The sequence below is a fragment of the Antrostomus carolinensis genome, unplaced genomic scaffold (genome assembly GCF_000700745.2).
Source record: "Antrostomus carolinensis isolate BGI_N321 unplaced genomic scaffold, ASM70074v2 scaffold9062, whole genome shotgun sequence".
Classification (NCBI taxonomy): domain Eukaryota; kingdom Metazoa; phylum Chordata; class Aves; order Caprimulgiformes; family Caprimulgidae; genus Antrostomus; species Antrostomus carolinensis.
The window spans coordinates 26,407-39,356 of record NW_010298985.1 but is presented as its reverse complement, the minus strand read 5'-3'; the positions used below and the strand labels follow the sequence as shown (position 1 = coordinate 39,356).

The 12,950-nt window shown below is 41.9% G+C and overlaps 1 protein-coding gene across 1 annotated transcript in view; it reads left to right on the top strand.

The window, feature by feature from the left end:
* Positions 1-5,543, top strand: part of PPP3CA (protein phosphatase 3 catalytic subunit alpha) — a gene marked incomplete at its 5' end in the record, with an annotated part of 114,245 nt that extends 108,702 nt beyond the window's left edge. Inside the window, 2 exons of the mRNA XM_010162636.1 lie at positions 532-561; positions 3,782-5,543. Coding sequence (XP_010160938.1) covers positions 532-561; positions 3,782-3,975 — 224 coding nt within the window. The remainder of the gene's footprint in view (positions 1-531; positions 562-3,781) is intronic.
* Between the last annotated feature and the right edge of the window lie 7,407 nt (positions 5,544-12,950).

Below are 12,950 nucleotides of genomic sequence, written 5' to 3'. Positions count from 1 at the left end.
CCCGTGCTGCGAGGGGGTTTCTTTTAGTCAGGAGAGAGAAAAAAATCATTCAGAGAAGTTATATATGTGGCTCTTTTGCCTTACATTGGCAGCTAATACTTTTCAAGCTGAATTTCAAGTATGAACTTTGTGTGATGGCTTTATGCCATTTTTCATTCTCTTTTGACAGGGCAAATCAAACTGCTCTTATTCAAAGCTGGGAGAATTATACAATAACCCTTGCAGGTCAGATGTGCAATATGGAAGACATTTTCATTTTGTAGTTCTTTTGAGTCAAAAGAAAACTACTCAAATGTGTCTCTGAAAACCTTCAGTTTGTGAAACTTCTGCTTCAAAACAAACTATAGTTTAATTCAATCTGCAAATTATTGTTTTTGTGTAAGCATTTCTGTGTGTGTGTGTTTTGCCAAAATCCAGCACTTACAGTAACATTAGTGTTGTAGCTCCTTTGCTGTTCACTGACTTGTTCTTAGAGTTAAAATCCTGTGCTCATTTTTCTCATTCGTTTTGCTACCCCTTTCTTCTCTTCAGCTACTGTTGAGGCTATTGAGGCTGATGAAGGTAAATTAGCCAGTCCCCTTTCTGTTGGTGCCACAACAGATAAGGGCTCTGCTGGGTGTATTCATTTTTCTGTAGCTTGTACAGATTGTGTGGGTGTTGGGCTAACAATTGTGGCTCGGTATTAACCAAAATGTAATTGCTTTAAAGGGGAAAAATTTTTTGTTGTTGTTGTTTTTTTCTGTTGCTGCTGTTGTGGTTTTTTTCTTTCTGAAAGTTACAATCATGTTGGAATTGCTGTATGTTGAACTAAGCACTGAGTAATGCCACAGGAGGAGATCAGGAGACTTGGATTTCACGGGACATAACTTGGCAGCAGTTCATAAATACTCTGTGACACATAGCTCAAAAGATGTGTGCTGGAGGCTGGGTCTTGTCTCCACCTCAAACCATCCTCAACAATCTCTGGTTGAGGAAAACACAGCTTTTAATAAATATTCTCTCTTTTTGTTGGCTTTTTTTCCCTTTTTCTTTTTTGCTTCAGTTTGTTTCCTTTCTTTTGGGTCACTAGTTAAAAAAAAAATTCTTGGTATTTTGTTACAGTTCAGTATGTTTCTGTTTCTCTTTAAAAGTAAAACAACATGAGACATTTGTCTGCAAGATGTCGGCTTCCTCTGGTAGTGGCAGTTTACACACTGGATATTTACATTAGAGCAACCATTAACACCAGCACCATTTGAGCTACAGTATAAAGTGACTGGCTGCCTCGGAAGATTTCTGAGTGTTTAGTCTTGAAAAACTATGGTGCTTTATTGATAGACCTCTAATTTAACCCTTAAGCAATTTTTAATACTATGGTTAAAACCCAAGTAATCACATATTGCAACATAGATGTGCAATATTAATTCAGCATTATAAAGTTTTGGAAGAAGAATTTTCATAATTCCCCTTTAAAACAAAATTATTCAGTTGTATTTTGTTCTTGCCCCTCTCAAATTTTCTGTAGGTTGATTGCTCTCTGTTGGCAAGATGTGCCCTTTTGGCCAGTTGAATTTGGTTTTGATTTTTGTAAAGCAGTGAATAAAATTACAGAAAAAAACAAGTGAGAGAAAATACAACTGCTTTCTAAATAGCAGTGAGTAAGCTGCTATTTATGTTGGAATTATCTATTCCTATCGGCACTCTCTAGTCTGCAGTGTGCATCCTCGTTGACAGTTTGGCTGTTTTCTGTGATTTTCTGTGACTATGTGTTGTGTTTTAGTATACTTTCAATGTAAACTGCTAATACTCGTTGTCTGACCAGCAACTACAGCAGAGCACCTTCCTCAGTATTACAGACGATAACGTGTCTGCTTGAGATACAATCGATTGAACGTGCCCCCATTCCAGCAATATGCCCCCTTCAAGTTAATTCTTGATTTGCCATCCTTGCTAGTTAGAGACTGTAACCACAGTCACAATGACTGATCTGCGTAGACGAAGCTAATGATGGAGAAAATGTTTCACCCTTTACCAATTTTCCCTTTGCAGTTTGATCCAGGGCCTGATAACACCAACTGGGCTGTGCTACTGGCAAACTCCAGGACACAGCAAGTGTTTCAGTTTCAATATGGCCATCCATTAAACTATTGCTTTAAAGGATTGGCCTGGGTGCTTGTTAGACATCACTGTTTTTGTGGTAGAAGATAAACTAAAAAAAAACCCTAAAATAAAAAAAAATCCCTTGAAAAAACTCACTGTAGGGACTGTTGTGTTTTCACTGCTCCATCACTGCTCACTTGACTAATCACCATTATGTTATTGTTGTTTTTCTGAGTTGAAGTATAATACATGTTAAAACCCATGCACTTCACAAAGTTCCAGTATAACATTTGTGAAACTGGCTAAGGGACTAAATTCTGAGGCAAACAGGATCTATCTGTTTTCACAGGAATGGCTGGCAAAAGTATCAGCATGAAAACGCTTTTCTCACTCCCTCCAAAGTGCAAGGAGTGGTAGATTGGTACCAGGGAGGTTCTGGCGTTTTGGGTTTGTTCACTTTTTCTTTTAAACAGAAGTTACCAACTTGTCCAGAATCAGGACTGCATATGGGAAGGAGAGCAGGAGTACATTGGGGTGAAGGGAAGGTAAAGGGAGGGAAGGAATATTGAATTTGGTCTTTTAAGCTCCCCTACCGTTTTCTCCCCAGGGAGTTTGCAGTTTCCTGGTACTAACACACCATTTCTGCTCTATAGCATGTTAAGGTAGAGGCATAGCAAAAGTGCCAGTTCTGGAAGTGCAGTGCATTGATTTGGTGCAGATAAGAGAAAAACACACAGAAGGCTATGACAGATTATCTACGGAGCTGTGACCTGCTGTTTGCCTACAGTGCTTTTTTCTCTTTTGCTTTAAATCTAAAGATCTTCAAGTCTTCAATTAAAGAGAGAGATTTAAAAAAAAAAAAAAAAAAGACATTAAAATCACACTCTATAAATACATACCCCAGCCTCTGGCTGCCTTCTGAGGTTGGTGTGGCCTCGTCAATGTCGCTGCTGAAGGGCAGATCAAAAGTCCTCAGGTTCAGTTGGAACTTTGGGCCTTTGTTAGCACGTTTCCAAAGTTAATTGTACAAATGTGCCAAAATGATGATATCCCTGATCTGTGTTACACAGCTTTACCGCTGTTTGACTCAAGCTGCTTTCTAGAAGTCCAAGGACTTGTCAGGGTGGGTAATTCCCTGAGCAATCAACAAGCAGCTCGCCTGTGCCAAGAACATAAGGCAACCTGTTGGAGGGTTGCCCCAGATCTCCCATAGCTTTAATGTATATCCTGCAAATTGACCTGGCTGTGTCATCACCATCTGTAACTGGCCAGTGCTTTTTCCCCTGGTCTTTGAAAGTCAAATGGGAAGTTTGCCTGATTAAGGATGTTACAGCGAGGCACAGTGTCTTTAAGGCTGTAAGTGGTGACGACAAATGCTAACTCACCAGCTCACGGCTGTGCCCTAAGCATGGTTCCTAATTGCAAAGTGTAGTTTCCTGCCAGCTTCTTAGCATTTTAAGCTGAACCCCAGTGGACAGCAAAATATTGGAAGTTGATCTTGTTGAAAAAAAACAGTTGTGTTGCAAGAGATGGTGGTGGTTAACCCTCAGCTCTTTCTGAGTACGGTAAGGAGTCGGTCGTGTTGTCAGATCTTCATTGCCACCTTCACAAAGAAGGACTTTTGCACTCGTTGCTAAGTTGGGGAAAAAGCTGCCGGGAGTTTTACCTTGCTAATTTTACTTTTTAATAATCCTTTATTTAGCTATCAAAGGATTTTCACCCCAGCATAAGATCACTAGCTTCGAAGAGGCCAAAGGCTTAGATCGAATTAATGAGCGAATGCCTCCGCGCAGAGACGTGCCATCCGATGCCAACCTTAACTCCATCAACAAGGCAATCTCCACAGAGACTAATGGCACGGACAGCAACGGCAGTAATAGCAGCAATATTCAGTGACTGCTGTCTGGGAGGGGGGTTGAGCTGCAGGGCGCGATGGGGTTGCTGCACATCAGCAGTGGGATGTTCTTGCCTCTGATAATAGCTTACTTGCTCTGGGGGCCAGGTGTTGGATTCAGTTTACAAAAATCATCTACAAAGAGATCGTCTACTTTAATTTGGTGGGAGGGGGGGTGGGGGAGAGACACCTCCTTTGGATATGCCTTTAAAATGCTTATAGAAAAATGAAAGCTCATGCTGGTATATATTGCAAAGTTAGGGGAATGAACATGTTTTCCTACTGCATTGGGAGCGTCTAGATATGTTACTGAAAGGCCTTTTATTATGTTACTGGACATGAAAACTTTGTTTAATTTCTTACTAACTATTGTACGTTTACAGTTGCAGCACTAAACATGGACAACATCAAAACATTTTTAACAAAATGTACAAACTAAATAAGGACTATTTATTGATAATGTTTTGCTACTCTTGTCAGACAATGGCTATGAAAAAAATTAGGCAGTCTTTAAAAATATAGAGAAAAAAAAGAAAAAAAAAAGAATGTTTGAAATTTGTTTAAAATGCCAAAAAAAAAAAAGAGATAAGGAGAGAGTGAGAGAGAGAGAGAGAGAGAGACAGTTTAATTTTGTACAGATTATGCTTACCTCAGGTTTCTTTAGTGTGCTTCAATGCCCTTCTTTAAATATAACACTTATCTTACTAATTTGGCAGCAATTATCCTTTTCTTTGTTTAAAAAAAAAAAACTGGAATAATAATAACATTTATCTTTTTTTGCTGTTTATATTTAGGGGGTTTGGTTTGCGGGTTTTCTGGGGTTTTTTGGTAAATCAAGTCTTGGTTGTGGCTTGCTGAATTTAAATATTTGAGTGGTGCATTTTTAAGTATAGTGAACAAGACACCATATTAAGTGCAGTGAAAAGCATCTATATTCTGTAAAAATCTGCCTATGCATGTTTTTTAAGAAAAAATGGCTGTATAGGCCTGTATGGGACTGTAATGCGCTTAGTGGTCTGACTTATACTGGAAATGTATGTATACTGGCGTACTTTATATTCTCTAAAAAACAATGCTTAATGCCTTTGAAATTTTGTAATCAAAAAAAAAGCTTTGAAAAAATCTAAGGGGAGAGTATTCTTAAAGTTTTTAACATAAGCTTGTCAGTGCACATATAGATGGGTAGCATGTTTAGCAAACCTTGTGAAATTTAACTAAGTTTGTAGTTACATGTGAAATTCTAAATGCATGATAACTGTTAATGTCATAATGGTTTAGTCATTTTGTTCTGTTCTGTCATGTGCCACAAAATGTGTAATTTTTTCACTTTTTTCCCTTTGTATATCAGTTACGGGTTTCAACTGGTTCATTCTAAAAAAAAGAAAAAGAAACAAAACAAAACAGTCCATTGATATTTTTTAACAATTGTATAAGTGCCCAAGTAATTCACTACAGCCTACAGCCTTGCCTTTGTAATTTGACTTCGAAATGTTGGCAATCAAAGCATGCACTTGTAACAATGAAAGAAGCATTTTATATTACTACTCAATAAAAATGTGCATGAACTTAAGCGCTCTTCCCTTTCTTGCTGGCTCAGTCGCAGAAGCGCGCACAGGCACACGCGCCTGTGCACTTGGTGCTCTCTTTTGCTTTGGACAGGAGAAGACCGTTGGTGTAAGAGAAGAATGACTCGTTTCACAATTCAAGGTCAGTTTTTTACCCTGAAAAAAATTCATTTATTACCCAGCTGTTTTAAGCTACTGAACATCTGCAGACTTCCCCCAAGTTCTGGTTAGAAAGTTGGGTTTTCACTAAAATGAGTAGGATGTATCCCACAAGTAGAGTGCAGAAGTAAACATGTGTGTTCTGCTTTCCCCTCCTCATCTGGAGTGTTTGAAAAGGTCAGTTAGTATCATTTACAATGTTCCTTTAAGGAAAAAAAAATAAAAATACACAATTTCAGATTTCAAATGCTCTCTCTTTTAGTCAGAGACAAACTGTCAAAGCTCTGCCTTATTCTCATTTTCTCCCTAACTGTGCTCAGCATTCTTCCACAGTCTGTCATCCTGCGAAGAACTGATGGACGATGCCAAATGGTGCTACAGTGTGGGTATTGCTTTAGTCCTCCTTTCAGGTACCATTATTAGATCTTGGCTTGGTGTCTGCTTTTTTATTGCTGTCTGCCTTCTTACGTGTTTTTTCACTTTGGCTCTTGTTAATTTTGGCAAAATATGACAGGTGGCAAAAATAAAGAGAATTCATAATATATGGGACTAGGAAACTGGTTCAGTTTGAGATTTAAATTTTTATTTCAGATTGTATAGAGATACAGCACAGGGGAGAGACATGCAGAGTCTGAACTATTCATCTGATCAGTGAAACTGTTCATCTGGTTAATGAGCATGGTCTCTGCAAAAAGTAATAGTGAAAGTTTGATTGACTGCTTTACTTGCCAGTTGTCTCCTGAGTATGTAGCTAGCCCAACAACTGTAGGTTACCTCAAGTAAGTTTTTCTGTAGAGACATCTGAGCTAGCGCTCGGCAGGCACTTCGTGCAACATAGAGCAGTGCTGTTGGGCAGTGCAACGTGTGCTGTCTGCTTTCATTTAAGTTGAGCCCTGGCAGTTGCCCAAACCAATTTAATAGCAAGAAAGGAGTTTTTCCTCTCAGCAGTGACAGTGTGGCATAGACCTCTCAATTGGTAGACTTAACCCAGAAGATCCATGCTACAAATCAGTGGTGGGTTTGCAAATGCCTGCTGTAATTGCTGAAGAGCTTATGGGTAAGTGAGGTAGCCCAGGCTGTACTGCATTAGAAAATGTACAAAATCTGTCTGGTCAGTAAAGAGATTTTTGAACTTTTTATGTCTTAGAAGAATAAAAAATGTCCCAAGCATGCAACATAGCAGTGTCCTGTGTGGCCAGGTAAGATGGCCTGGCTCTTTTCTGGAGGGAGCCCTGCTGTCCTACCATGGGGTTAGGTGCTGGACTGGCTCTGAGGGATAGTCTGGGCTATACTCAAGAGTTCATAAAAGGACAAAAAAAATTTTCTGAAGGTTATGTCTTTCCAGGGCATCCCATCTTGTCCAGTTGTCCTTCCTTTTTCCTGCTGCAGAAGGAGCTGAAGATGAATTTGAAGAAAAACCCTGGTGCCACTGAAGGCTGAGTTTTGGATTTTGTGGCCTCACTCAGTGACGTGCCATGCACTGGAGTATGTCTCCCAGTACAGGTTTCTTCCTTCTTACCAAATATGCTATTTTAATGCCAAAAATATAATCGGTGCATACACCACAACTTACTGTATTTTTTAACTGCTTTATTCCCACTGTGTGAGATAGTATATTGGATACATGTATTATATTTTCTGCACTGTCATAATCTTCCTTTTCAACAACTATTAAACATGAAGTGTATTACCTCTTAGCATGCATTTTCTGAAGAAGACAACGTTCAAATTTTGTCCAGGGTTCCCCCCAGAACTGAAGTAGGTTTAACTCTGCTTAAGCTTGTGCCAGAATTGCCAACTGTCAGGCATAGATATAAATTCTTTCAGCATTTTCCTTGACACCCTTTTTTATTGCCAAAGAAGGATCGTCTGGAGCCTCTAGAGGAGTTTGGGTATAATTTGACTTTTTCCTGAGAACCTGGACAGCTAAATTGAGGTCAGAAAACAGGGCTAAAAACAAGCACTGAAAGATGCTACCTGTTAGCACAGGCTTGATCTCTGTCCTCTCTCACTTCAGCTTTGGTTTTCAGTGAAACAGTGGAGTTCAGAGTGTAAAAACCTGAAAATTTAGGGACACTTTTTAGGTTCAAACTGCATTTACAATTTTCGTCCTTAGAAATTGGTTTCCTTTCTTTTTTCAGGGTACTGTTGCTCAGATTAGTCAGATCCGTGAATCTTCCCACTTCTTTCATGAGGAGAGGGATGTGAGAATCAGCTATTTCAAATGCTAAAAAACCACAAGGACCAAAGCAAATGTTTGGAAAATAGTTAGCAGATTGCTTTCTTAGTTGCTTTTGGGAGAATGTTTGATTCTGCTAAAAATGGCCACTTTCAGCGTGCCACAGGATGAACTTTCTGGTTCTTCGATGATTTAGGAAAAAAATATGTCCAAGTTCACATGTGTTCGTATGTATATGTTCATATGTATGTGAAAACACAGAGGACTTGCAGCCACCTCCATGGGGGTCACAAAAAGAAGTTGATGGAGCTAGAGGTAGGGGATTTTTTTTTTCCCACTTGCTGAGATGACTTTGTGATATCAAGCCTGATAAGTATTATAAAATGTATGTTTTACGAGGCTTTGTTTTGTTGGGGGGCTTTGGGGGGGGGGGGTTAATAACTTGAAGGCAGTTTCAGTTTTATCTACGACACATGTTTCATCAGGCTGACAGATACCTGTGTGCTCTGGGCAGTATTCTGCCACGGCACACGACTGCAGAGGGAAGGGCTGCCTTAGTCCCGTCATCCCTCTCGAAAGCTTATTTTGGGTGAAGTAACTTGTCAAAGAATGTGCTAAAGGACTGATTCTGCCGCCAGTGGGAAATCTGCAGGTACGGTGGAAGACATGACAGCGTTGTTACTCCGGGATTCTCCCTTTTAGGCAGAGCCTTGTGTGGTCATTTGCTAGAGGTTTGAGTCTGGGTGCCCAGTTAGGCGATTCTTACAGCAGCAAGACTTGAGCAGGAGGTGGTTGTCACATACTTTCTCTATTACACCCCTGAGGCAGTTGATGTAGACAACCATGGTGTGATTGAGGAAGCCCATTCCTCTTGACATCTGGTATTTAATAATATCTTTTGCTTTAAATGAGCAGTTGAACACTATGGCTTGAACTAATTTCACAGCATTTTAGGCCAGAGGAGCCTGTTAGGTTATAGAACCGAGACTCACCGAGGCTGGCAGGCACCACTGAGATCAACTCCTCCAACACAACTGCTCACGCAAGGTCAGCTGGAGCAGGTTGCTCAGGGCCATGTCCAGTCAGGTTCTGAGTATCTTCAAGGATGGAAATGCCACAACGTCTCTGGGCAACCAATGCCAGGGTTTGACAACTCTTACAGTAAAAAGGATTTTTTCTTGCATTTAAAAATTTCCTATATGTCAGTTTTTGCCCACTGCCTCTTGTCCTGTCACCAGGCTTCACTGAGACAAGCCTGGCTTAATCTTTTTTACTCCCCCCATCAAGTATTTATACACCTTTTCTCCAAGTTGAGCAGTCTCATCTCCATCTCTCCTCTTAGGTCAGATGTTCCAGTCCCTTAATTACCTTTCATGGTCTTTTGCTGAACTTGCTATGGTAAGTCCATGTCTGTCTTGTGCTGGGGAGCCCAGACCTGGACCTGGTACCCCAGGTGTGTCTCACCTGTGCTGAGTAGAAGAGGGGAAAGGTTAAAGTACCTGCCCTGGTTTCCTGTATATACCATTAAATTTCTACAATATATATTGATGCCAGAAATTTAAGACAAGTGAAGACGTTTCTGGCCTTGTAAGTCGAAGACGTGGGAGCCATACCTCAGAAAATGGAAGAAGCAGAGGTATGTTTTAGTCACACATCTGATACGTACCTAAGATAAAGATCCAAGAAGGTAAGAGAAAATGAATGCCTCGCCAGTCTGAGAGGACAGTGGAAGACTGGAATAATATTTATTGCCAAATTTGGTAATAAATTTTATCAACAAATTATGCAGGTAGGTATCAGTTGCAGGAGGGAGGACCCTCTTCACTGTCTCACTACTGTTCTGTCCTGTACTGTGTCCCACCCGCTGATACTTGGGTGGTGAAAAAATAATCAAAGGTGGTGAAAAAATAATCAAAAAAATCTGGCTAATCTTGTACTGGGGGAAATAGTCCCTTCCTGGATTCAGCAGGCAAGTGGCTGAAGCCCTGAAGCGTGTGATTTGTACACAGTCATTATTGTAGTGCAGATCTGCACGTGTTATCAGGTCATCATATAAACGAGAGATCTTGTGCCTCCCTGGTGAGGGAGAAGTAACCTTCCAAGGAGGTTGCCTGAGGAGAAGGTAATTTGTTTATCTGTCACTTGGTAGTTTATTGGTTTCAGTACGTATTTAATAAGCTTTGCACTTGTACTGCATTTTTCTAAAACAAGAAGGTGCACTCTGAAGGGAATATGAGGCTGACACTGCGGCTGGGCTTAAACAAGGCTGCAGAGCTGATATTTAGGCAAAAGACTGAGGAAGCCATGCAGCCACTGACCAGGACACCAGAGAAAAGCAAGGAATGAGGAGTGGGGCTATCAGGAGAGCATGGAGTATTTATTTCATTCCTTTCTCAAGGCAGATGGGAGAAAAGGCGGTGATGGCAGTGCTGGAGGAGACCAGAGCACTTAATGGTGCAAGAGTGAGATGATGAGATGCAGAAGCTGTATGATGAACCTTGGCTTTGGGTAGGCAATGACAGAAAATATTCAGGCTGATAAAATTTGCCTTAGAGTAGATGTGCACTTAGATTATGATAGAGTACAGTCTGTGGCCTGAAGGCAGCCATACATAACAGGAGTAGGGAACGGCATGGGAAATGAAGTTTTGGAGGGCAGACCTGTGATAAGGAGCAGACTGAGGCTCACAGCCCTGGCAGAGGAAGAAGCACAGATTGCAGGATTGAATGCTGTATTGCGTGCTGAAGAGTTTAATCAGTTCAGTTTAAATGCAAGGATGCCTGTAACTAAGGGGCTTCGACCTGACACGAGGGAGTTGCTGTGAGGTCAGCTGGGATGACTAGCCAAAGCCTGGGCTCTCTGCAGGAGAAAAGGGCAGGAATTATGAGGACCTTAAATCTCAACTAACCTTGTAATGCAGGGCTTGCAAACTAACCAGGTAAGGGACACCTCAAACAAACAGAGCAAAATAAAAAGCTAACAAGGAATGGAAAAGTGGCATGTCAGCCAACTAAGCTGAGGATGGCTGGTAACATCTAGGAATACAGTGAAAATTAGCACCAGTCCATTTAAGTTGTCTTTGCTGATCAAGGTCAAAAAGCAGTAGGAAACTTTTCCAGACGCTTGAATAGGAACGGCAAGGTATAAATAAGTGGGAAATGATGCAATGAGGATAAGGGAGAGATTTGAAGTAGATGTATTGGCTAAAGGACTGTGGAAGGAAAGCCAAGAATGGGATTCAGGGTATGGAAACAAGAGCTACAGGAATTGAGACAGAAGCAAATTCAGAGTTTAATGCACTTATTCCAGGAAAATGCAATGGTTTCTTTCCTACAGTCGCAATAAAAAATACCACATTTGCTTACTCGTCAAATAGCAATGCTCTTTAACAGCTCTCTGAATGGGTGGTGTATTTTGAAAACATACTTGAAGAATATATAAGTACGGGAGTATATATATAAATATGGAGCAACCACAGGGCCATTGGTCTGAGTGTAATCATATGCAAAGATTTAAAGTAAATCCTGAAGGAACCACTGGCCAAAGTGTGTGTGAGAGGGGCTGTTTGCTACAGTGCTGTGTGGCAGATAGAAATAAATAAGTTTTGGATGTCAGGAATCTCTATGTGAAAGTTAAGGTGGAAAGGAGCCAGCTGAAGGGAAGTTCACAACTGTCGGTGTCGGGAGAGGAAGTTCTGGGTGATTAAAATGCTCCTCAGGGGTAGCAGATAGAAATTTAGCTAAGCAAGAAATGCTTCTGGCATTGTAAGTTGTTCCCCTCTTCCCTTTTGCACACGTCTCTCTGTGCACCCTCTCCAGCTTTCAGTGGGAGACTAGGATTCCTGGGGGGGATTGAGATTACTTGGGGGAATTGCTGAACATTGGTTCCTTTTCCCAGATCCCCTGGGGCACTGCCAGCTGCCTGCCTGCTGGGCAGATGGACACCGCTGCCAGCCCTGGCTTGCAGCACTCGCCTTGGTGCCTGGGGAGGGCACGGACCAGCAGAGTCCCCTCTGTAGCCTGGCTGCACCAGGATCACACCTCCATGTCACCTTGGGGGTGTCCTTGTCTCAGTTCCCCATGCTGCTACCATTACCTCCACTGTGCCTGGACCTAGATGCTCACATGTCCAGGCAGCTGCTGCTCACAAAAAACAGAATGAAACTTGGCGAATCCCACAGGGACCGGCCCTGAGTGCAGGAGCATCACCAGCAGGTCACCAGCTCAAGGGTTTTGGTCCTATTAACAGAGTTAGGAGCATTCCTTGGGAACAGGCTGTGTTAGGAAAACACTGATATTTGCAGGGAGAGGGTCACTTAGCAGGAGAATAAGACAATTTATTTTATTTTCTTTGAGGAGATTAGGAAATAATATTGGTAACAAAAGCTTTTATATATGTAGTCAGAAGCATGGATGTTGCCCCAGAAGTAAGTTGGCATTAATAAGCAATAGCACTGATCCTTCCTGAGGAGCTGGTGGGGAAGCAGCAGCAGAGGGATCATCTCTGGATGGGGGGACAAGGGGGGTTTCCCCTGGTCTTTTCTGCCTCCGTCTGGCTATTTTAGTTACAGTGGAGAAAAAAAATAATGGTCAGTTTTGCCTTCACTGTCTCCCAGCAAAGAGTTTCTCTTGGCCCTTTCACCTCCACAGCTTTTTCTTATAAGGAGTGATTCATGCGTGCGCTTTCATATGGAAGTGGATTTGCAAGACTTGCCAAACAACGCAGCTCTTAAAAGCACAGCTGGGTGCTGACACGGCAGTGTTTCCCTCAGTCCAGAAAGTTAAATCCAGAAATAACCTCCCATCTCAAGCAGCTCCATGACTCACGCAGGCTTTGGGGAGGGTACAGGGATTCCCGTCCCCAGAAAGCCCTGCTGCCGCCGGGGAAGCAGCGCTGAGCTGTCAGAGCCTGTGTGAGGAGAGGTCGTCCAGCCCCTGAGCCCAGAGCAAATGGCTTCTGGGGGAGACAAGAATTAGAGGAGACAGGCAAGGAGGGAGCTGCTCAACCCGAGGGCTAAATGCTCCCTTTCTGCCCCAAAGCTGGAGGAAAATGCCCCGGCTGTGCCTGTGGAGCA